The 25,238-nt window shown below is 46.4% G+C and overlaps 1 protein-coding gene across 1 annotated transcript; it reads right to left on the reverse strand.

The window, feature by feature from the left end:
• Window positions 1-2,104: 2,104 nt before the first annotated feature.
• Window positions 2,105-20,880, reverse strand: PSMC6 (proteasome 26S subunit, ATPase 6). The gene is made up of 14 exons (XM_081864463.1): window positions 20,717-20,880; window positions 14,816-14,895; window positions 14,515-14,554; window positions 14,146-14,198; window positions 13,619-13,686; window positions 11,655-11,769; window positions 10,362-10,449; window positions 8,780-8,841; window positions 8,557-8,680; window positions 7,059-7,120; window positions 5,314-5,434; window positions 5,139-5,219; window positions 3,251-3,322; window positions 2,105-2,602 (listed from the first exon to the last, which is right to left on the reverse strand). Exons 1-14 carry the CDS (start codon window positions 20,799-20,801, stop codon window positions 2,484-2,486), a joined length of 1,170 nt encoding a protein of 389 aa, XP_081720589.1. The 5' UTR covers window positions 20,802-20,880; the 3' UTR covers window positions 2,105-2,483.
• Window positions 20,881-25,238: the final 4,358 nt, after the last annotated feature.

The raw sequence follows: 25,238 nt of genomic DNA on the forward strand, positions 1-25,238 counted from the left end.
TCAAGTGTCTTCAAGCCCATGACACCTTTGGTAAAGGCTGTTCTCCAATTGGAGCGCTTGCAGGCCAGTGTTTCCCAGTTGTCGGTGTTTATACTACATTTTTAAAGATTTGCCTTGAAAGAGTCTTTAAACCTCTTTTGTTGACCACCAGCATTATGCTTTCCATTTTTAAGTTGGGAATAGAGTAGTTGCTTTGGAAGACGATCATCAGGCATCCACACAACATGACCAGTCCAAGGAAGCTGATGTTGAAGAATCATTGCTTCAACACTGGTGATCTTTGCTTCTTCCAGTACAGTCATACCTCATGTTACGTCCGCTTCATGTTCTTTCAGGTTACGTCCCGCAGTGACCTGGAAGTACCGGAAAGGGTTACTTCTGGGTTTCGCTACTTGCGCATGTGCAGAAGCACAGAATGACATCATGCGCATGCGCAGAAGTGGCGAATTGCAACTCGCATGTGCGCTGATGCGCCGCTGCGGGTTGCGCTCTTTTCATGTTGCGAACGGGTCTCTGGAACGGATCCTGTTCGCAACCAGAGGTACCACTGTACACGATTAGTTCGCCTGTCTTCCCAAGTGATGTGTAAGCCACCCAGAGACCTGTGGTCATAGGTAGTATACAGTGGAACCTCGGTTCCTGAACACCTTGGGAGCCAAAGGTTCTGGCTCCCTAAAGAACGCAAACCAGAAGTAATTGTTCCGGTTTTGGAACGTTCTAGGGAAGCCAAACGCCCAGCACGTCTTCTGATTGGCTCCAGGAGCCTTGGTGGCCGAACTGTTTCAGGAATCGAACAGACTCCTGGAACGGATTAAGTTCAGGACCCAAGGTTCCACTGTATAAATATAATAATCCATGCTGGTCACCGCTACTTCTTGTGGGAGCGAATTTCTTTAACTATGTATGAACACAAGTTCTTCCTTTTGCATCCTGGCTCTTTCCACATTTGGCCCCATCAAATCCTAGCATGGTACCAAAGGGAGACCCAACAGCCCTTAACTATTCACTTTCCCCCATATGTATCTGTTGCCCTTGTTACAACGGCTTCTGCTCGTTCCAGATATCAAACCCAGTCCCCGATTTTAGCATCCAATCCCAAGTATGCTCCATATATTACACTCACCCGTTTCCATCATCCATGCGTTTCCGCGCACAATTCAGGGCAGTAAATATAGGTCACTTCATGGCCCACAGGCTGGATCCCAGCCAAGCAGTTCCGCCAAGCAGAGTTTGCCTGCCTTAACAAACACACAACCCTTCATTTTTGGTGTGTTTTAACAACTTGCTTCATCTCAGTTGCTCAACATCAAAAAAACTAAGATCATGGCCACTGGGCCCATCACCTCCTGGCAAATAGAAGGGAAGAAATGGAGGTAATGAAAGATTTTACTTTCTTGGGCTCCATGATCACTGCAGATGGTGACAGCAGCCACGAAATTAAAAGACGCCTGCTTCTTGGGAGAAAAGCAATGACGAATCTAGACAGCATCACCTTGCAGAGCAGAGACATCATCTTGCTGATAAAGGTCCGTCTAGTTAAAGCTATGGTTTTCCCAGTACTGATGTATGGAAGTGAGAGCTGGACCGTAAAGAAGGCTGATTGCCGAAGAATTGATGCTTTTGAATTATGGTGCTGGAGGAGACTCTTGAGAGTCCCATGGACTGCAAGAAGATCAAACCGATCCATTCTGAAGGAAATCAGCCCCGAGTGCTCACTGGAAGGACAGATCGTGAAGCTGAGGCTCCAAGACTTTGGCCACCTCATGAGAAGAGAAGACTCCCTGGAAAAGACCCTGATGTTGGGAAAGATGGAAGGCACAAGGAGAAGGGGACGGCAGAGGACGAGATGGTTGGACAGTGTTCTGAAAGCTACAAACATGAAGTTGAGGAAAACTGCGGGAAGCAGTGGACGGAAATGTTTGGCATGCTCTGGTCCAGGGGGTCACGAAGAGTCGGACACAACTAAACAACAAGAAGAAACACTAGTATAAGGAAAATGAAGGCCTTTTTCAGATTTTGAACACGATGCTGGTAAGCTGTATCATGAGGGGCCAAAACCCACTCTGCTCTAGAGTAAACTGTGGAAAAAACAGACGAAGGAGGCTGGATTTAAACAAGTTTTATTTAATTCTTCAATGGGAAGGGGTGGGGGAGTTAAATGATATAAAATAAGAAATGCACTGCCTTACAATCTGCCGAACCAAACCAGCTGTATGTTTCCGTAAGGTTCTCGTACGAGGACACATGTTGCTCTGCGCTTAAGAACGGGACTGTAACAAAGGCCATGTTGGATTCAGGGTGCCGCCATGAGCTTCCCAGCAGCAGGAGCACCACTAATACAGACAGCTGGCGAGCTCGCTGGCGCAATGCAGACACTTGTAATAAAAACACAATCAAGGGATACTTTTGCTTCTCATTTCACCTATCGCAAGCCCCATATTTTCCCATGCAGTGTCAGTCAGCCATTAACCACGTGGTCATGCTTAGATGGGCTTGTAGTCCAACTTAGACTCCAGCTTCTTGGAGTCGGCAACTTTCCTAACAGCCTTCATGAAGTCCTCCTGCACCACAAAGTCGTGATCGGCTCGAATGGCAAACATCCCTGCAAAGACACAAGAGTTTGGGAATCAAGCTGTCAGAGAGAAGGAAAGGGGCTCAATCTGGTTCTTGCAGGCACCTGTGTGTGCTTCAGTTTTAATTGCAACGTTACGATCGCAATCCAGACCCTACAAGCATGTTAAGGCTCCCCTTCATGAGCTATAGCCATGCATATGCTCCTCCTTCCATAACTGTGACACATCATGAATTATTTGAGCTTTATAATAAGTCTCCGGGACGTGGGTGTCACTGTGGGTTAAACCACAGAGCCTAGGACTTGCCGATCAGAAGGTTGGCATTCGAATCCCCGCGATGGGGTGAGCTCCTGTTGCTCGGTCCCTGCTCCTGCCAACCTACCAGTTCGAAAGCACGTCAAAGTGCAAGTAGATAAATAGGTACCGCTCCGGCAGGAAGGTAAATGGCGTTTCCGTGCGCTGCTCTGGTTCACCAGAAGTGGCTTAGTCATGCTGGCCACATGACCCAGAAGCTGTACGCTGGCTCCCTCGGCCAATAAAGCGAGATGAGCACCACCACAACCCCAGAGTCGGTCACGACTGGACCTAATGGTCAGGGGTCCCCTTTACCTTTACTAATAAGTCTCCAAGGGATCAGGAAAATGGAAAGTGATGTCACAAAGATCTCGTTTCCTTACCTGCTTCAGTGCATACGTTTCTCAGATCAGCACCATTAAAACCATCGGAAAGTTTCACAATTGCTTCGTAATCTATAAAAGAAGAATTCCTAGGTTAATGGTAATTGTGGACTAAGAGCAAAAACCTGTCGCAAAAATCAGAACTCTTCGCTTCTGACTGACGCAGCAGTCCTGATGTGAAAACAAGCCAGCCAGGGTGGCTTTGCCCTGCCTCCACATTCAGAGGTAGCAAAGCTTCTGAATTCCAGTTACCAGAAACCACAGCAGGCGAGTGTTGCTCTTGTGCCTGGATCCTGCTCGCAGGTTTCCCATAGGCACCTGGGTGGCCCCTGTGAGAACAGGAGGCTGGACTAGATGGGTCGCTGGACTGATCCAGAAGGCTCATCTTACTCCCACCCGTTCATCATTTTATTTGCAAGCCGTCTTTCCATAGTTAAAACCCTCCTCAGAGGTGGCTCACAACATGAACAATAGTAATATAATTCAAAACGCAACAGAAGTAGTCATAAACTTTAAATAAAACATTTAAAAGTACACAATGAAATTGAACTATCTCCACATTAATCAAAATAAAGACACAAAAAATCAATACAGTGGAACCTCGGTTCCCAAACGGCTTAGCTGATGAACCAATCAGCTCTCGAACTCCGCAAACCTAAGTAAGCGTTCCAGTTTGCGAACGTTGGTTTTGGCTGCCGGCACTGCTTCCAGGGCCAATCAGAAGCTGCGCCTTGGTTTCCGAACGTTTTGGAAGTCAAATGGACTTCCAGAATAGATTTGAGTTTGAGAACAAAGGTACCACTGTATAAAAAACAGCAATAACATTCCCCTCAACCCCCCTCCCCCCCAAAAAACCAAGCAATACGACACAGCAAGAGTCTGTTCAGCAGCCGGAGTTCACAAGTGAGATCAGCAGCAGGTCAGACAACCTGATACAACATACTATTCATGATGCCACCATAACAAAATGTTTTTTTGGCTGTGCCAGCTTCACTATTCCATCAGCACTAAAAATAAGTGTGGGTCGGTATGGTGCAATGCACGAGTGGGAAACAGATACGGCTGGTGGGCCAGGTTGTTATTTCCTCCACCCCCTGAGGGCCAAGTTCGTCACACCCTTGTGGCTGGCCAGCTGTCAACTGCCCGATGTCCACAATGGGAGAGCTGGGGGAAGTCCCAGAACAGATCTGGGCAGTACTGGGGGGGGTGCAGTTCCAACATCCTTCTGTGAACAGGACAACCCAAATAATTTTGTGGCAACTTAAAGAGCAACAAATTTATGATGGCACAAACTTTCATGGACTGTAGTTATTAAGGTGTGCTTCTCAGGGATGGCTCCGACCTGGTGGAATGCTCTGTCCCATGAGACCAGGGTTCTGCAGGATTTAACTTCCTTCCACAGGGCCTGTAAGACAGAGCTATTCTGCCTGGCCTTTAATTTGAACTTAGCCTGATCTTTCATTCCCCTGCCTTCCCTCCTCCTCTTTTTATGAAGATTACCCGCTCTGGGATCCCACAGCTAATTCTCCCCTGGTCTCCTCGCTGGCCCAAATAGGACTAACTTAGCCAGCTAGCCCTGGTGATCATCTAATGCTTATTGGATGGATTTCCCCCCAAATTGATTTTTGAATTCTGAATTTATTGTTATTCACGTTCTATACTGTATTTTGTTGCATCAATTAAGTGTTTTAAATTTGTTGTTAGCCGCCCTGAGCCCGGTTTTCTGAACTGGGGAGGGCGGGGTATAAATACAAAATTATTTTTTATTAGTATTATAAAATTTTGCTTCAGAAGACCCTGGAAATTTACAATCTGTTACAGGAAACAGACTTGAATATGCAAAGCCCAGCCCCCTCCTAGATGCATCTGTGAAGCCATGGGGACTTACCTATTTCCCCATGTTTCGTTATAGGTCCGGCATGGATCTTCAGTATGTCTAACCTGGCCTGTTCATTTGGCAAGTCAATATCTAGAAGGGGGGAGAAGCTATGTTAATTTCAAAAGGTACGCAAGCGAAGGGGAGGCACAGACCAATGCCAGCCCTACAGAAACTCAATACTCACGGATTTTCCTGTCCAGTCTTCCAGGACGCAACAGTGCCGGATCCAGAGTATCTGGTCTGTTTGTAGCCATTATCATTTTAACTCTGTGCAGAGTATCAAATCCGTCCATCTGGTTCAGCAACTGGAACGTGTGGCGAGAAAACAAAAGCTTTGGTGAATCGGCAAAGAACTTGCCCCACTGAGCGGGCTGAGAAGAGCAGTGTGGGGCATCATCTATGCAGCAGGTCCCAGGTTCAGTCTTGTCTTGGCATCTCCAGCTTCAGGCTAGGAATAATCCCTGCCTGGAATCCTTCAGAGCTGCTGCCAGTCTGAACTACTGAGCTGAACAGACAAATAGTATGGTAGTCCTGGTCTGCCCCGTGGAGGACCTTAAGGTCCACAAATGACAACTTTTTGGAGGTCCGAAGTCGCAAGGTGGTTAGATTGGTCGCAACTAGGGCCAGGGCCTTTTCAGTACTGGCCCCAACTTGGTGGAACGCTCTGTCACAAGAGACTAGGGTCCTGTGGGACTTGACATCTTTCCGCAGGGCCTGCAAGACAGAGCTGTTCCACCTGGCCTTTGGTTTGGACTCAGTCTGACCCCCCTATTTTCCCTCCCCTTATGGTTTTGATCTATGGGCTACTTTTAAAATGAGGCTGCATTTTAAATTGTATTTTAACCTACATTTTAAATTGTTTTTTTCCCCCTTATTATGTTTTTACTGTAATTTTACTGGTGTTAGCTGCCCTGAGCCCAGCTTTGGCCGGGGAGGGCGGGGTATAAATAAAATTATTATTATTATTATTATTATTATTATTATTATTATTATTATTATTATTCCCCACCCATATGGCTGGGCGTCCCCAGCCACTCTGGGCGGCTCCCAACAGAATATTAAAAACACGATAAAACATAAAACATAAAAAACTTCCCTAAACAAGGCTGCCTTCAGTTGTCTTCTAACTAGAATTACCGTATTTTTTGCTCTATAACACGCACCAGACCATAACACGCACATAGTTTTTAGAGGAGGAAAACAAGAAAAAAAATATTCTAAACGAAATAGTGGATATATGATTTTTGTGGTTCATGCTGTGGCCACAGACATGTGATCTGACAGTGAGTTTGGAGTAGCCCAATGCAAAAATCCTGAGGATCCATGTGGATCCATGCTTTGTAACCATGGAGGAGGGAAGGAAGGGGAACCATGGATCCTCTGCTCACGACTGCAGCAGATCCCCCCCGCCACCCACAAGCATTCACTCCATAACACGCACAGACATTTCCCCTTTCTAGGAGGAAAAAAGTGAGTGTTATGGTGCAAAAAATACGGTAATTATTATAAACCTATGGAAACCAGCAATGGAGACATGGCCTTAGGATCCAGGAGAACAGTGGCTATATCGTTTACTCAGAAAGAACACGTGTGAAGGTTCTAGTCTTGGACATGGTTCTAGTCCAAGGTTCTAGTCTAGACATGGAGATGGGACTGCAATTCAGACACAGAATGGTTGCTTTATGCCAGGAGCTGTTCACTACGTGCAGCTTTTGGTGTTGTCTACTTTCAAGGAAAAGACCTCCTCACATAAAATGATTTCAGGAGGCACCAGTGGTGAACAGCTGCAAACAATTTCAACATCACCGTTCAGCTATTTCGTCTTAGCAACTGATCCTTAAGTCTCACATTTTTTGCTGCCTGCCTAGGATTACAAAGATGTTTGTGTACACGTGAAAGACGACCGGCTCCAGTTCAGAGAAGCGTTACCTCCATTAGAGTTCTCTGAATTTCTCTGTCAGCTGACGTGCCCTCCGAGAAACGACGGCCACCTAAGGAGAAAATCAGCGGGAAAGAAGTCAGACCTGGTCACCACGCAGGGTGGCTCATCAAACCCTGAAAGGAGCGAGGGGAGTTAAAAAGTCAAGTTGCAAGCTGGGGTGCAAGGTTTCTGTATAGAATCTAGGCAAAAGAGAAGAACAGAAAGGGGGTCTGAAAGGTTCCCTTCAAGAGATCACTCAAAAGCAACTTCTGGGTAACAGAAGGTCTTGGGGAGACATTACCTTTTTGAGGTACTTACCTGAGTAAATTAGTTTTACTTTCAGGTGGTTACCCTCAGCCCCTGTCCAACTGACATACTGTATTAAGCTCCAAGGAAACAGCTCCAGGGGGACGCGGGTGGCGCTGTGGGTTAAACCACCGAACCTAGGACTTGCCGATCAGGTCGGCTGTTCGAATCCCCGTGACAGGGTGAGCTCCCGTTGCTCAGTCCCTGCTCCTGCCAACCTAGCAGTTTGAAAGCACGTCAAAGTGCAAGTAGATAAATAGGTACCGCTCCAGCGGGAAGGTAAACGGCGTTTCCGTGCGCTGCTCTGGTTCGCCAGAAGCGGCTCAGTCATGCTGGCCACATGACCCGGAAGCTGTACGCCGGCTCCCTCGGCCAATAAAGCAAAATGAGTGACACAACCCCAGAGTCGGCCACGACTGGACCTAATGGTCAGGGGTCCCTTTACCTTTACATAGCTCCAGCCTTTGAAAGTGGATGTCATAATACAGTACAGATGCTAGTTGTCAGGTGCCAGAAGGCTCTGCAAAGTGTGTGTGTGTGGGTTTTTTTTGGGGGGGGGGGTTCTTTTCAGCCCACGTTTCCATCACGGGTAAACGTTTGGGGCCACATTCCAGTGGTGTGGCCAGAGCCGAAAGTGGGTTTGTCTTTGTACAATAGCCTACATCCAAACCATGTAGAATCGAGGCAAGGGGCAGTGCAAGGACAAGCAAAAAGCCTTCGAGGAAGAGGGCAAATCAGGAAATGCGAGGAGTGTGGCATCTAACGTGTGGGATGGTCTGGGGAGACTCCTGAGGACCAGAGAGAGGACTGGCCCCTGGGGTTGAGGTCCTCCATATCTGCTCTCGTGTGCTTGGTGTATAGCAAGGGTGCCCAAATTTTTTTTTTTTTTTGCAAAGGGGACCAGATTTGATGAAGCGAACATGCATGAGGGCCGACCCAAGTTGATGAGCTTTTTTGTTAAGGACATGAACTGCCAATGGGGGCCGGATTAAATTGATTGGCAGGCCAAATTTGGCCCCCGAAACGGACTTTGGACATGCCTGGTGTAAAGGTTTTTGGCACAGTCACCCTTTCTTTATCTCCCTAGTCTTGACTCTTGTTCACCTGTCGGAAAGCTGTATCAGCTACATTACGCGTAGGCAGAGCAGTTCTTGGGGGGGGGGAGTTTGATGGGCTTTTTGTTGCGCTGCTTAGCCTTACCGATAGCGTCAATTTCATCCATGAAAATGATGCAAGGCTGATGATCCCTGGCGTAGTTGAACATCTCTCGGATCAACCGGGCGCTTTCACCAATGTATTTGTCCACAATGGAACTGGACACCACCTGCGGAAAGTTGTTACAGGTAGCATGAGCGGCGGCGGCTGCAGATCAAACAGGTCTGCTTTAAGATTCTGGAAAGGCATCTTAAAGAAATTGTTTTACCTTTAAGAAATTGCAGTCAAGCTGGCTGGCAACAGCTCTGGCCAAGAGAGTTTTCCCCGTACCTGTGTGGACGATACATGTTGCATCAAGAAGTACAGTGGTGCCTCGCAAGACGAAATTAATCCGTTCCGTGAGGCTCTTCGTATAGCGGTTTTTTCGTCTTGCGAAGCAAGCCCATTGACAGCTTAGCGGATTAGCGCTATTAGCGGTTTAGCGGCTTTTAGCAGATCAGCTGATAAGCGGCTTAGCGGCTTAGGAAAAGGGGGGAAAACCCCGCAGGAACTCGCAAGACATTTCATCTTGCGAAGCAAGCCCATAGGGAAATTCGTTTTGCGAAGCGCCTCCAAAACGGAAAACCCTTTCGTCTAGCGGGTTTTCCGTCTTGCGAGGCACCACTGTAGTGAAAACAAGTGGCAAAAGGTATACGTTTAAACAAATGTACAAAGCGATATCGTGTTACAGGTGCAGTGTAGGCCTTTGACCAGATACCCATGCTCAAAATTTCCATTCATGCCCTCCGGGTGAGCCTGCCCCTTAATCAAGTCTGCCCGTTAAGCCTTATCAGTCCTGCATTATAGGGTTTAAGACTTTCTATCTTGTTCAACTGGCCTTCTGGGATCGATGCTTATTGGTTGGACTGTGACTACCTTTAATTATGTTTTTCTGCCTCTGCTGTTCCTGTGAGAAGAATGGATGTGTTGTTTTGGTTTTAAAACTTGTATTCTTGGGTTGGCTTTTATGGCTGGCTAGGAAGTGGAAGAAAATGTGGCCTATACAGTCATACCTCGGGTTACAGCCGCTTCAGGTTGCGTTTTTTTGGGTTATAGATTATGGAACGGGTTACTTCCGGGTTTTGGCAGTTGTGCATGCACAGAAGTGTTAAATTGCGCTTTGCGCATGCGCAGAAGCACTAAATCGCAATCCGCGCATGCACAAACGGCATGCGCTTGGGGTTGGACTAGGTCAGTTTTCCCCAAACTAGGGTCTCCAGCTGTTTTCAAACTACAATTCCATCATCCCTGCAGAGTGGTCTTGCTAGCTAGGGATGATGGGAGTTGTAGTCCAAAAACAGCTGGAGACCCAGGTTTGGGAAACACTGGACTAGATGATCCTCGTGGTCCCAACTCTAAGATTCTATGAAGATTGTTTTGAAGAGAAAAGGGGGAAAAGTCATGTTTGCTATTATGAGCTCATTGGACAATAGAGGCACAACTGCTATGAGTTCTTTTGTCTTTTTTACAGTCAAGCTACATATAAATTCTATGAAACAATGTGATTAAAAATGTATAGAATAATGGGATTCAAATAGCATTTCAAAAGGGATTAAGAGAGACGAAATTACTGCATTATTTGTACAGGGCTAGAATATCTCCAACAATGCTGGTGTTTCAAATGTAACACCTCCATTTCAGTACTCTATCTGCTGGTTCCTAAAAATGTGACCCCCCCCCCACTTCACACCCACCCACCCCACTGCTACTTGAAGGAATACTGTCACAGAGCAGTTGATGCAGAATGAAATCTCCCAAGAGTCATACTGTTTGTTCAGCAGTCAAGAGGCAAGCAGACCAAGGACACCAACCTGGTGGGCCATACAGCAAGCAGCCTTTGGGAGGTATAATCCCCACACGTTGGAACAATTCTGGATTTGTCAGTGGTAACTCTATAACCTGCGAAGAGAAGTAACAAATCATGCCTTGGATTCAAAACAGAAAGTATACAAAGGCCTGGTTCACATGTTAACGCTGAACCATGGTTTTATCAAGTTATAGTTTACTAACCATGGTTTGTTTGATCACCGAAACATAGCTTCACCATGGGTTGTTTGCCCATCTACAAATCAAAATCTGAAACCATGTTGTTGTGGTTTTGCTGGTTTACAAACCTTGGCTTGTTTTCACTATGTCTGAACCTGCCACCCTTCTCTAACCATGATTTGTCTGGCCATCTCAAAGGCAGGTAAGGACAACCGTGGGACAATTTTGTGTCAACTCAGAGTTTTGTTGAAGAAACCATGGTTGAAATTTAGTGGTATTCAACTATGTTTGTTCAGTATATTCCCACTGAAATGAATGGGCCTAGCTTAGTTTTGTCCATTGATTACAAAGGGTCTACTCTAAAACTAGGTGAACACAACTCCAAAGCAAGTCAATTGTCTGTGCTACTTTTTGTTGTATGCAAGACTTTTGTGCAATGGTGTGTAAGCCAATTCGAATATCCTACATAAAACCTGAGCTACTCAATGTTCTGTGTCGATAAATTGATGGTGGAAGGGAATCCACAGCTGGCCAGCAGAAACTAATGCTAAACTACCAAGGCCAGCAATGATTTGTTCAATGCTGCCCAACTTAGATATCGCACCAATCTAGGATTAGAGGATATCAGGAAAGGGAAGAGGAACTGGCTTGACAGCAGGGAAGAAGTGTGCATGCTTGTTCTGAAACCCAACGCTATGACCAAATTGTACCAAAGACTTAAATCCTGGTCACTGACTCTTCAAGCTCCTGCCGTCGGGACGGAGATACAGGACGATGAAGACAAGAACGAGCCGTCTCAAGAACAGCTTCTTCTCCAGAGCGATCTCAGCCCTGAATGGGAAACCTGGACTTTGAAAGTCATCTCATCTTCCTTGCTGTATTATACTGTATTGTTTTAATTAGTGTTTTTATAGTTGTTCTGATTTTGAGTGGAGTGCCCTACCTGGGTGGATGGAGCAGCCAAGTAATTTCGTTGTCCCCGAGAGGGGGCAATGACAATAAAGATATTATTATTATTATTATTATTATTATTATTATTATTATTATTATTAAATGTCTTCCCTGCCAGCAAAGTAAACATATCCATTATTCAGACCAATAACGAATCAGGCAATTACCTCTCTTAGTTCCCTGATTTGTTCGGACAATCCTCCAATCTCGGAATAAGATACATCTCCAGGATCTTCATGAGACATGTTGTAAACGAGGGGATCAACTTCTCTTGGCAAATATCTAAATTGGAGAAGCCATACAACTGATGTCACCCGCTGATTTTTAAAGCCCCTCTAAAGCAACTTCCCACCCACAGTTTGTAAGCCACGTATAAAAACGAAGATACCCGAGTAAGCTGACTGCCTTGGGGGTAGGGAAGACTTGCTCTACATGTTGGGGATATTTAAGAAATAGGCTGGGTAGCATTCAGTCAGGGACGATGCAGTTACCTTCTGTCATGGGAAATCCTGCTAAAAGCAGGAGGAGGGACTGGATAACCCATCTAACTCCATGAGCGTGAGTAGGCAAACTAAGGCCCAGGGGCCGGATCCAGCCCCATCGCCTTCTCAATCCAGCCCACAGACGGTCCGGGAATCAGCATGTTTTTACATGAGTAGAATGTGTCCTTTTATTTAAAATGCATCTCTGGGTTATTTGTGGGGCATAGGAATTCGTTCATTTTTTCTCTCCAAAATATAGTCAGGCCCACCATATGGTTTGAGGGACGGTGGACCGGCCCACGGCTAAAAAAAATTGCTGGGCCCTGCTCTATGAGCCTAGAAAATGAATAAGTTTTTATTTAACATTGGTTAACATATATATCAGCTGATTCAGTAACTACTCTTTTTAATGGGGAGGGGGGATGTCTCTTCATGTTATCTTTGCAAATATTAAAAAAACCACCACCAAATTTTACAGCTATTTTTAATACCTTCTGTGATGCTAATGAAGATTAGCATTTAGTTTAAACTTATGGTATTTCTCCCTATGTCTGGTATTACTAGTTGTAATGTGCATCCAATAATCTTGAGCTTTCTGGCATCTCTACACAACCACACACGGATAAGGCCTGCATTAGGAATACTGTGCTTCCAAAATTTAAATAGTATTACGGTGGTGCCTCGCAAGACGAAATTAATCCGTTCAGTGAGGCTCTTCGTATAGCGGTTTCTTCGTCTTGCAAAGCAAGCCCATTGACAGCTTAGCGGATTAGCACTATTAGCGGCTTTTAGCGGATCAGCTGTTAAGCGGCTTATCAGCGGATCAGCTGATAAGCGGCTTAGCGGCTTAGGAAAAGGGGGGGGAAAGGGGAAAAAACCTGCAGGAACTCGCAAGACATTTTCGTCTTGCGAAGCAAGCCCATAGGGAAATTCGTTTTGCGAAGCACCTCCAAAACGGAAAACCCTTTCGTCTAGTGGGTTTTCCGTCTTGCGAGCCGTTCGTCTTGCGGGGCACCACTGTATTGAAAACGTTTTTTGAGCTGAGTGCCAAAAAAAATTGTAATTTATACTGTGCCTCCTGAACCAAAAAGCTTAATGTTACCCTGTTCACCAAGTATGCTTTATAACCCACTTTTATTCCTGGATTGGCACACCAAGTGCAATGATGCACTGAGTTTTTGTAGAAAACTGGTTCTGCTTTCCGTTCTGATGGTCACCGTACCAAATCAAGATGCCAAAGGAAAGCAGGTGCAAGCAAATGCTTCAATACTCTTGGAAATTTAATCAAGTAAGAAAATACTCCATCTTAGCCCTTGGTTTGGAATGCCCAGTTCTGTTTCTGCACTGATAGTAAGTGGGACTTTGAAACACAGATTTTTTTTAATTAAAAAAAAAACCCTTTAAAGAATAGCCCCTAAATCAACCTTTCTCAACCTGTGGGTCCCCAGATGTTGAACTACAACTCCCATCACCCCTAGCTAGCAAGGCCAGAGCTCAGGGATGATGGGAGTTGTAGTCCAACAACATCTGGGGACCCACAGGTTGAGAACTGCTGCAAATGCTTCTGTGGCCAATACTTTGCAGTAGCTCCACTACAGGTTTCCTCCATCCCACTCTCCCCTCCCGCCCACTTGATGAGAAGACCTTACCTCATAATAGTCAGGGTGGTCATATCCAGTGCAACTCTTGTCCCAGGCTTCAGTTTACTTTTATCGAGCTGAATGCAAAAGGAAAGGAGCCAATTGTTAAGATTTGGAAAGCTAAGTGTAGAAGAAGTCGTTTCTTATGGTGCTGTCAGAAACTGACAGCTCCGACCACACTGGTAATTGGGCACTGTCAGATCCAGAGCTGAATCCAAACAAAATGAGGTGACTCGCCAGCTTTCTGATATGAACTGGCCCCATTTTACAGATTTTACTCTCCGAAGTTATTTGAAATCTAAGCCAATCGAAGTATCAAGGGGTGCTGTTCAGGACAGGGATAGTAACCCATCACAACAATATCTCTCCCAGCCCACACTCTCACAAGCAATTTACGGCACTCGCCAAAGGGAAGAACGAACTGAGTGTCAAAAAGACATATTTGCCCACGCATGTGCTACAGCCCTAACATCTGTGCACACCTGAGTTATGATCTGAGAGACCAAGACCCATATTCTCAAACGCAGGATGCTCACCTGACGACGGCAGCCGACAACATATCGTGGTCCATTTGTTGCTTTGACAATGACTGGAAGCAGCAAAAGAAAGAACATGGCAGCATTTTAATTTTTCTGCAATTGTGGCTGCAAAACGACATGTTGCTAAAACATTTTCACAGTGCTGTATGTGCCAGCGTTGATGCTATTCATACTTGGCTTTTCATTTTGCCTTGTTAAATTATTTTGTCAGCGTCCTCTTTTGCCTGCTGCCCTGGGAAGGCAGCATGCCTTGAAATGTGGCATAAATGTAACTTACTAAATTAACAAAACGAACATTAAATACACCAGTAAATTAATAAAACAATCATTAAATATACTAATAAATATCCCTCTTAATGAACTCACATTTCTCTTCTGTTAACTGTTTAAGAACCTCACCAACGATCTGTTTAAAAAAAAGAAAAAATATTAGACCTACTGACCAATATCAAGAACCCTGCCTATCTGAGTCCCACAAAGGGACATGAAGTTCATTCACCACAGTACCCTCAGACGTTTTGAGTCTAGACCTGCATATGGAAATCTAATAAACTGTTTAGAGCCCCAGAAAAATACCCATTTAACCCAAGAAAAACTGGAGATGCTAAGGCACCCCACCCAAATGGCTCAATTACTGACACATTCCTATCCATATATAAACACTCACCTGTCCAACACTCTGCAAAGCCTTGAGGTCATTTTCAGATTTTTCATACTGCTTGGTGAGCTCCTTCAGCTGTTCCCTTACTACAGACAATAAAACATTGAAAAAGCTTGTTATGCATGTTCTAAATCAGTGTTCTATTTTCCCCCTCGGACAAAAAGATCACATAGGAGCTGAAAAATGTTATTTTCAGATGTGCACAAGGCAGATTAGAAAGTGAACTTCTTTATACATTGATTTCTCCACCCCTCGATCAAATAAACGTGGCATAATGACCCTCACAGATGCTTTGCTAACCAATGTGTGCTGTGATCCTGTGCACACTTATATGAAAGCAAGTTCTACTGGAAAAGAAAGCAAGGCAGGACTAGGGCACCTGTGACCCTCCACCCTGTGGCACCCAGCTGGGCCTATGGCCAGGGATGCTGGAAGTTTGGGTCCGGCAACATGTGGAGGACCACAGGTTCTCGCCCTACCCCTGCCTTTCAAAAGGAACCGACTGGAATAGATGGAGCTTTAGCAGCAAATGTCTTCCTCTGCTTTCCTTTGGACCACATCAGTGAGGCCGAGAGGGGGGGTCTTGTTACCTGGGCAGCCCAGGACCTCCAGACACACTGCCCAGGCTAATGTCCCAAGGAGGTCACTTTGGTGCTGCAAATGCAGTAAGAATATTGCAGGACGCAGCAGTTACCGTATTTTTTGCTCTATAAGACTCACTTTTTCCCTCCTAAAAAGTAAGGGGAAATGTGTGTGTGTCTTATGGAGCGAATGCAGGCTGCGCAGCTATCCCAGAAGCCAGAACCGCAAGAGGATTGCTGCTTTCACTGCGCAGCGATCCCTCTTGCTGTTCTGGCTTCTGAAATTCAGATTTTTTTTTTCTTGTTTTCCTCCTCCAAAAACTAGGTGCGTCTTGTGGTCTGGTGCGTCTTATAGAGCGAAAAATACGGTACTGGTTACCAGTCTCTGCAGCCACAACAGGTGCTGTGATTCTCCAGTGGTTTGACTTCACCTCCAGAGGCACACTCCATTGTCTCTTGAGACAGACAGATGCCAGTAGCAAGTGTCCCTCCCCATCACCTTTTCAAGCTAAGTGAGAGCACATAAGGGGCCTCTCAAGACCACCTGCTTTTTTGCTGAAGGGGGGAGCTGGAAAATAGGGATCTCTCAGAGCACCTCCTCCACCAGGCAGGTCTACTACCCAAGGCGAAGGCATTCCAAGAGGAGCACAGGAAAGTGCTTGGCCCTCTATCCTGAGCCAGACTGCTGCTCCATCTCGCTCAATATTGCCAACAGAGTAGCAGTAGCTCTCCGGAGCTTCAGAGTCCTACCTGGGGATACTAGGCATCTAACTCAGGTGGTTGTGAACTCTCCTCCTTTGGAGGTTTTTAAGCAGAAGTTGGATGGCCATCCGCCATGTACGATCTAGTTGAGATTCCTGCATTGCAAGGGGTTGGACTAGATGACCCTCAGGATCCCTTCCAACTCTACACTCTTGGAGTCTATGAGCTCCTTGGAGGGAAATGGCAGGGTAGGAATCACAGAACTGGAAGCAGTCCCCTCCCCCTCTCTCACACAGACAAAACCCACTGCAGTCAACTATAGGCAACCAACCATGCCCTGCTCCCCATCTCTCTCACTGCTAACAAAACCCAATACAGTGGTGCTTCGCAAGACGAAAAGAATCCGTTCCGCGAATCTCTTCGTCTTGCGAAGCAAGCCCATTAGCGGCTTAGCGCTATTAGCGGCTTAGCGGATCAGCTGATAAGCGGCTTAGCAGCTTAGAAAAAGGGAGGGGAGGGGAAAAAACCCCGCAGGAACTCGCAAGACATTTTCGTCTTGCGAAGCAAGCCCATAGGGAAATTCGTTTTGCGAAGCACCTCCAAAACGGAAAACCCTTTCGTCTAGCGGGTTTTCCGTCTTGCGAGGCGTTCGTCTTGCGGGGCACCACTGTACAGTCATACCTTGGCTTACAGACGCTTCAGGTTGCGTTTTTTTGGGTTATGGATCCGCCAAAACCCAGAAGTACCGGAAGGGGTTACTTCCGGGTTTTGGTGGTCATGCATGCGCAAAAGCGTTGAATTGCAACCCGGACGTGTGCAGACGCACCGCTACGGGTTGCCAACGTACATCCCGCGCGGATCATGTTCGCAACCCGAGCGCCCACTGTAAATGGAAACACAACCTGCCCGTGTGACGCTGACACAAAAACCTTACACATACACTATATGGAAGAATGAAAGCTTACTACCTCTCCCCTCAATGTCTCCTTCCCCACCTCTTTTCTCCCCTAATGTAAATGCTGTCTATAACATCGTATGTGTCACACTGAATATGAATGATCTGTAGAAAGAACTCTTATCAGCTGGAAGCAGACGCTGTAGGTACCTTTGTGACACAAGGAAACCTTTAATAAAAACCAAAACAAAGAAGAATCGGAAGGGACCCTGGGGGTCATCCAGCCCAACCCTTCAGGACTCTCAACTAACTATTCTTATTTTTATTGCCAACGGCAACTTGAAGTAGCTCTCCAAAGCTTCATAGTCCTACCCAGAGATGCCAGGCATCTAACTGAGGAGCTTGTAGCCTCTGGAAGTTTTTATGCCTGGGTTGGACGGCCATCTGCTGCCATGTGTGATGCTAGTTGAAATTGTGAGGGGGTTGGGCTGGATGACCCTAGAGGGTCCCTTCCAACTCTATCAACCTAGGACAGTGGTGGCGAACCTATGGCATGTGTGCCAGAGGGGCCACTCAGAGCCCTCTCTGTGGGCACACGTGCCATCGCCCCAGCACAGAGTTCGTAGGGGCAGAATGTGCACTGAGTAGAGCCATGCGTGCGCAAGTAGCCGGTTTGCCACCCATGGGCTGCAGAAACGTAAATGTTCCATTCCGCTCTCTTAAAGCGCCTCAGTGCAGAACTGTCAGTAAGCCGGGCGGCATTTTGCTCCCTCCCGCATGAGCGAGCTTTAGAAGTGCAGCCCGGCGAGCTAGCCATCAGATCACAGGATTGTGGGGAGTTGGAAGGGAACCCCAGGGTCATCTAAGTCCAACCCCCCTGCGATGCAGGGATCTCAACGACAGCATCCACGGCAGATGGCCATTCAGCTTCTGCTTCAAAATCTCCCAAAGAAGCGTTTCTTGAAGCGAAATCATCAATACGGCCATGTTATCTGGGAGCAATTCCCTTTTCGTGATTTCCCAAACAAGAGTAATGCAAACTTTCACCTTTCCATAAAGAGTTGTTTGTATCATTAAAAGCTTTGTTATTGTGTTTTTCTTTTAAGACAAAATAGGCTAATGTATGAGTTGTTGTTTTCCCATAAACTAAAACTGCATTAAAAAAATCCTTCCAGTAGCACCTTAGAGACCAACTAAGTTTGCTATTGGTATGAGCTTTCGTGTGCATGCACACTTCTTCAGATACACTGAAAAAGAAGTCACCAGACCTGACATACACTGAAACAGAATGACTGGTTTTTGTTTGTTTGTTTGTTTCGACTACAGCAGACCAACACAGCTGCCTACCTGTAACTAAAACCGCGGTATGGTATTCAGGTTAAATGGCAGTGTTGGCACTTTGCGATAAATAAGTGGGTTTTGGGTTGCAGTTTGGGCACTCGGTCTCTAAAAGGTTCGTCGTCATTGTCCTAGGTACAGCAATGCGCTCTACGTGGGGCTACCTTTGAAGGTGACTACAACTAATGAAACTACAACTAATCCAGAATGCAGCAGCTAGACTGGCCTCGGCCCAGTACAGTGGTACCTCAGGTTACATACGCTTCAGGTTACAGACTCCGCTAACCCAGAAATAGTGCTTCAGGATGAGAACAGAAATCGTGCTCCGGCGGCGCGGTGGCAGCAGGAGGCCCCATTAGCTAAAGTGATGCTTCAGGTTAAGAACAGTTTCAGGTTAAGAACGGACCTCCAGAACAAATGAAGTACTTAACCCGAGGTACCACTGTATACCTGAAGGAGCGTCTCCACCCCCATCGTTCTGCCCGGACACTGAGGTCCGATGTCAAAGAGAAAAATAACTACCAGACTTTTAGAAGACACCTGAAGGCAGCCGTGTGATGGACTACTGTATTTTAATCTTTTGTTGGAAGCCGCCCACCCTGCCAGACGGGTGGAGTATAAATAACAAATTATTGTTGTTGTTGTTGTTATTACAGTGGTACCTCGGGTTAAGTACTTAATTCGTTCTGGAGGTCCGCTCTTAACCTGAAACTGTTCTTAACCTGAAGCACCACTTTAGCTAATGGGGCCTCCTGCTGCCGCCGCGCCGCCAGTGCGCGATTTTTGTTCTGTTCTTAACCTGAAGCACCACTTTAGCTAATGGGGGCTCCTGCTGCTGCCTCGCCGCCGGAGCACGATTTCTGTTCTCATCCTGAAGCACTATTTCTAGGTTAGCGGAGTCTGTAACCTGAAGCGTATGTAACCTGATTTCTGTTCTCATCCTGAAGCAAAGTTCTTAACCCGAGGTCCTATTTCTGGGTTAGCGGAGTCTGTAACCTGAAGCGTATGTAACCTGATTTCTGTTCTCATCCTGAAGCAAAGTTCTTAACCCGAGGTCCTTTTTTCTGGGTTAGCGGAGTCTGTAACCTGAAGCGTATGTAACCTGATTTCTGTTCTCATCCTGAAGCAAAGTTCTTAACCCGAGGTCCTATTTCTGGGCTAGCGGAGTCTGTAACCTGAAGCGTCTGTAACCTGATTTCTGTTCTCATCCTGAAGCAAAGTTCTTAACCCGAGGTCCTATTTCTGGGTTAGCGGAGTCTGTAACCTGAAGCGTATGTAACCTGATTTTTGTTCTCATCCTGAAGCAAAGTTCTTAACCCGAAGCAAAGTTCTGGGTTAGCGGAGTCTGTAACCTGAAGCGTCTGTAACCTGATTTCTGTTCTCATCCTGAAGCAAAGTTCTTAACCTGAGGTCCTTTTTTCTGGGCTAGCGGAGTCTGTAACCTGAAGCGTCTGTAACCTGATTTCTGTTCTCATCCTGAAGCAAAGTTCTTAACCCGAGGTCCTATTTCTGGGTTAGCGGAGTCTGTAACCTGAAGCGTCTGTAACCTGATTTCTGTTCTCATCCTGAAGCAAAGTTCTTAAGCCGAGGTCCTATTTCTGGGCTAGCGGAGTCTGTAACCTGAAGCGTCTGTAACCTGATTTCTGTTCTCATCCTGAAGCAAAGTTCTTAACCCGAGGTCCTTTTTTCTGGGCTAGCGGAGTCTGTAACCTGAAGCGTCTGTAACCTGATTTCTGTTCTCATCCTGAAGCAAAGTTCTTAACCCGAGGTCCTTTTTTCTGGGCTAGCGGAGTCTGTAACCTGAAGCGTCTGTAACCTGATTTCTGTTCTCATCCTGAAGCAAAGTTCTTAACCCGAGGTCCTTTTTTCTGGGCTAGCGGAGTCTGTAACCTGAAGCGTCTGTAACCTGATTTCTGTTCTCATCCTGAAGCAAAGTTCTTAACCCGAGGTCCTTTTTTCTGGGCTAGCGGAGTCTGTAACCTGAAGCGTCTGTAACCTGATTTCTGTTCTCATCCTGAAGCAAAGTTCTTAACCCGAGGTCCTTTTTTCTGGGCTAGCGGAGTCTGTAACCTGAAGCGTCTGTAACCTGATTTCTGTTCTCATCCTGAAGCAAAGTTCTTAACCCGAGGTCCTTTTTTCTGGGCTAGCGGAGTCTGTAACCCGAGGTACCACTGTACTAGGCAGAGCTCCTTGGAGGGGAAAGGCGAGGGACCCCCAGGGACCATCCATCCCAACCCCCTCGGGGCGCGAGGCTCCGCGGCCTCCCTAGCAGCTCTCCCTGGGCTCAGATAGGAAGACAGGCCAATGAAGGGAAGGGGACTGAGGGGCGGCCTAGCAAGCCTCCCTCCCTCCCTGCCAGGCCCAAAGCGGCCCCTCTCCCCGGCCACTCACGCTCCTTGAGGCGCCCGTCGATCTCCTTGTGCTCCAGGAGCTTCTTGCGGTAGTCCTGCAGCGCCTTGTCTCGGGGCTCCGCCATGATGATGATGATGAAGCCGCTGCGGCTCTCGGCCGGGAGGAGGGCACTGCGCACGCGCAGCAGGCGCCGCGAGGGACGCCGGGAGAGGAAATACACCGAAGAAAGGGGAGGAAGGGAGGAGGGGCTTCCTCTCTCTATGGCTCATCCGCCGGCCCTAGACTTCCCGCAGCTCTTCGGCCGGAGGCCTTTGAAGAGCTCCCCCTGCCGGCTCGGAGGCGACCTTGCGGGTTAACGTGAAACCCCAGAAAGAAAGAGGACTTTGAATTTGGAATAAATGTATAATCTTATGCAAAGCCTTTAAGCTTTGTGTATAGATATTTACATTAGTATAACAAGTCACTTGTAATAAGTTGAAGGTGGTTTAAAATTGGATTACTAAGAATATAAACAAGCGCTAAACAATGGCTGCATTTTAAATTGCATTTTAAATTGTATTTTAAATGGGTGTTTTTTTTCCTTTTATGTTTTTACTGTAATTTTACTGCTGTTAGCCGACCTGAGCCCAGCTCTGGCTGGGGAGGGCGGGGTATAAATAAAATTTATTATTATTATTATTATGATTAATGGAACCAAGAGGGGGAGTGGAGGGAAGTCAAGCAAAATTATGACTTAAAAATTTGTTCATGGTGTTTTGTTTTCTTTTTCCAATGTAGTGTTGTTGTTATTTTTATTTTTTCTTCTATCGTTATGTTATTTTTGGAAATTAATAAATTGTTATTCCCCTGCCCTGAAAAGGAGGTGACCTTACGGGTGGGAGAATTGTCTATTTCAAAGGGTCTCCCCGGGGCCATCTAGTCTGACCCGCTTGCTTCAGGTCAAGGCGTTTGCCTGAGGTTGCTGGGAGGGTAGAATGGTAGAATCACCAGAATAGTAGAGTTGGAAGGACCCCCAGAGGGTCTGATCCAGCGGGCTCTTCTTCTTCTTAGGTTCTCACTGGGGTTTCAAAAGCAGCTCCTCCTAGCCAAAAGGGCGTTGAAATAGCTGTTGAAAGCATCCCTCCTTGTATCCCATAAGCAATTCTCAGAGCAATATCATTTTTAGCCATGTCGCAATGTGTTCTAGAGAAGTCGGTCTCATGTACTCAGAAGGCAGGCACAAGAAATGAGGAGACCTCCAGTGCCGGATTTACGTATAAGCTAAACAAGCTGTAGCTTAGGGTCCCAACTCTCTTGGACCCCCCAAAAAAATTAAAGGAAAAAAAACCTGGATGTACATTTCCAAAATATAAGATAAAAAAACAAATGAAATAAAACCTACCTACAGCAACCGTGTTTTGTGTTGTGTAGGCTCCCATGATGTAAGTCATGGCCCCCGCCTGCTAGCCTGCTCCCCCAAATATCACTGATTTGCTCCTTTGTATATACAGGGTGCCTACATTCTGCACGGACTGTTATGTGCACATGACTGGATACCTATTAGGTCCATAAATTACCATATAGCATATGTTCAACACAAAAAACAGCGACAATTTGTTGTTGGCAAAGGACAGCTGGACATATAAAGGGCCCCATTACCGTCAGTAGCTCAGGGCCTCATCAGACCTAAATCTGGCCCTGCTTCAGGCATTGCATATTCTTCATTGCAGTCATGCTGTCAGGCCCTGCCATAAGCCATGCAGCACACTTCTCTGTGAGCTTACTCTGATGTAAGTCTGGCTGCATTCACTAGGACTTTTTTTTTTTAATTGTATGTATTACGTTGTGTGCTAGACGCTTCTAATCCCCTGGAATCAGCAAGTGCTGTATATGTGTGTCAATAAACCATATATCCGCTGTGCATCATTTCTAAAAGGAAACACAGACCCTGAGCAAAGCTAATGGAATGCCTGGAATCTCACACTGCTTGGATATTGGGGTGGAGTGTGTAGTATTGCAGTGTGCAACCTTATGCATACTGCAATGTTTGTAATCTAGTGGTGCAGCAATGAAACTGCTAGCACATTTGCATTCCCTAAGCAGGGTCCAAGGTCTGTATAGTCAAAGCTATGGTTTTCCCAGTAGTGATGTATGGAAGTGAGAGCTGGACCATCAAGAAGGCTGATCGCCGAAGAATGGATGCTTTTGAATTCTGGTGGTGGAGGAGACTCTAGAGAGTCCCATGGACTGCAAGAAGATCAAACCTCTCCATTCTGAAGGAAAGCAGCCCTGAGAGCTCACTGGAAGGACAGATCCTGAAGCTGAGGCTCCAGGACTTTGGCCGCCTCATGAGAAGAGAAAAGACCCTGATGTTGGGAACGATGGAGGGCACAAGGAGAAGGGGACGGCAGAGGACGAGATGGTGGGACAGTGTTCTCGAAGCTACCAGCATGAGTTTGACCAAACTGCGGGAGGCAGTGGAAGACAGGAGTGCCTGGCGTGCTCTGGTCCAGGGGGTCACGAAGAGTCGGACACAACTAAACGACTAAACAACAACAAAGCAGGGTCCAGTCTGGTTACAGATTGGATGGGGCATCCTGTACTCACCGGGTCCAGCCTGTGGGAAACCTGCAAGCAGAATCCCCTTCTGTGAATTCCAGCATCTGGTATTCAGAAGCATGTACTGCCTCCATTATGGGATACTGGCAGCAACTGGAAAGTGTTTATGGACTCCTTGAGAATTGGGACTCTGGTGAAAGAATTACTGGTGAAATGAGTATTGCTGTCCTCTGGTGTGTGCACACCCTTTTGCTATTTCTCAAAGATGCATTTCCTGTCTAGCTGCTCTGTTCTTGGAGCACCTGAAGCAAGTCATCTCATAAGCATTAGAAAAGCAAGCCCCAAGGAAAAGAGTCAACAACAATAACACAGCGGATGTTATAGATAAACAAGCAACCGCAGTCCTATAAGCCACGGGGAATATCTACAGTTGCCATGATGCGCCCTGCATCATAGAGATGGTCCTCAGTTTGAAGAATCCTGGGAGCAGCACCCTCACAAAACTACAATTCCCAGCACCCTTAAACTACAGAACTACAGGTGGGGCTCCCTCCCATGCCAGGGATTGAATTTGAGACCTTCTGCATGCAAAACACATGTTCTGCCATTGAGCCACTGCCTTTCCCCTAATAATACAGTACAGTGCGTGCCGTCCTCTATAGCGTTTGCAATTCCTGCTTGTTTCGTGCCATATATGTAGATACAATAAACACATACGACATAACCGGCTGTACGTTTTAAGAAATAATATATACTATTCATTGTATATTCACGGCCTAGGACCCTCGTACCTACGGGACCGCCTCTCCTGGTATGCCCCACGAAGAGCCTCAAGGTCCATAAATAGCAAGACCCTAGTGGTCCCGGGCCCTAAGAAAGTTAGATTGGCTTCAACCAGAGCCAGGGCCTTTTCAACACTGGCCCCGGCCTGGTGGAACGCTCTGTCTCATGAGTCCAGGGCCCTGCGGGATCTGATTTCTTTCCGCAGGGCCTGTAAGACAGAGTTGTTCCGCCTGGCCTTTGGCTTGGAGCCAATTTGATTCCCTCCCCCTTTCTTTTTTCGTTTTCTTTCTCCTCTGCGATGAGGCTACATTTTAATATTTTAATGTTTCAATATTTTAATGTTGTATTTTAATTTTGTTTTTAAGTTGTATTCATTCAACTTATGTTAGCCACCCTGAGCCCGGCCTTGACTGGGGAGGGCAGGGTATAAATAAAAATTATTAGTATTATTATTGTATGGAATTGTAGATTTCAACAGCAGCTACTACCTTGCTATAAGATCCACTGTCCTGTGATATCATATATGAGTTGGTACTACTGATGAAGCCCAAGACGGTGGAACAAGGCTAATATTAGACTCTGTGAAAGGATTCTGTGGAACTGCAACAACCTTTCGGGTGGATTGTTGGGCTCTATGAACAGACAGGTGGAATAGACACTCTCACATATATGGACCTTATGCATAAACTGATTAGAGAATGAACTGATCCACTGGGTCTTCTACATTTTTCGTTGAACTTTATGAGCTACTTCTGTTGAAATCTACAATTCAATACAATGAATGGTGCATATTATTTTTTCAAATGTACAACCAGTTAAGTCTTGTGTATTTATTGAATTTGTTTATATATGTAGATACAGCATGCATATTCCAAAATCCTGTACTGCAGACATTGATGAAAATATTGAACAACATTTGACCTGGGACAGAGGCAATAGGACCATGGATTCAGGGCCATCTTAAGCATATCTGGCGCCGTGGTGCAAAGATCCCTCCAGGACCCAATCCCCAGTGTGGTGGCAGCAATCAAGAAGGAAAACATGCTGGCGGACATGCTCTCCGGCATTGGGGCACCCAAGAAGGCAGCCTCGGAAGGCTGCGCACCGCCTTTTGCCAGGAAGCAGGAGGAGGACAACGACGGGAGCAGGGCCGTCTTAAGCAGATGCAGAGGTTTGGGAGGGAAGGTGGGAGAGCCAGTGTGGTGCAGTGGTTAATAGTGGTGGACTCGTAATCTGGTGA

Source organism: Podarcis erhardii (genome assembly GCF_964252035.2).
Source record: "Podarcis erhardii genome assembly, chromosome: 1".
In the NCBI taxonomy this organism is placed as follows: Eukaryota; Metazoa; Chordata; class Lepidosauria; order Squamata; family Lacertidae; genus Podarcis; species Podarcis erhardii.

Excerpts from the sequence above, each read along its gene's own strand:
- PSMC6 (XM_081864463.1), bottom strand. The coding sequence starts at position 20,801 with ATGGCGGAGCCCCGAGACAAGGCGCTGCAGGACTACCGCAAGAAGCTC. Across the intron at positions 13,687-14,145 it reads TTGTCGGCTGCCGTCGTCAG|CTCGATAAAAGTAAACTGAA; the intron begins GTGAGCATCCTG and ends TTTTGCATTCAG. Across the intron at positions 8,842-10,361 it reads CTTGCTGTATGGCCCACCAG|GTACGGGGAAAACTCTCTTG; the intron begins GTTGGTGTCCTT and ends TCGTCCACACAG.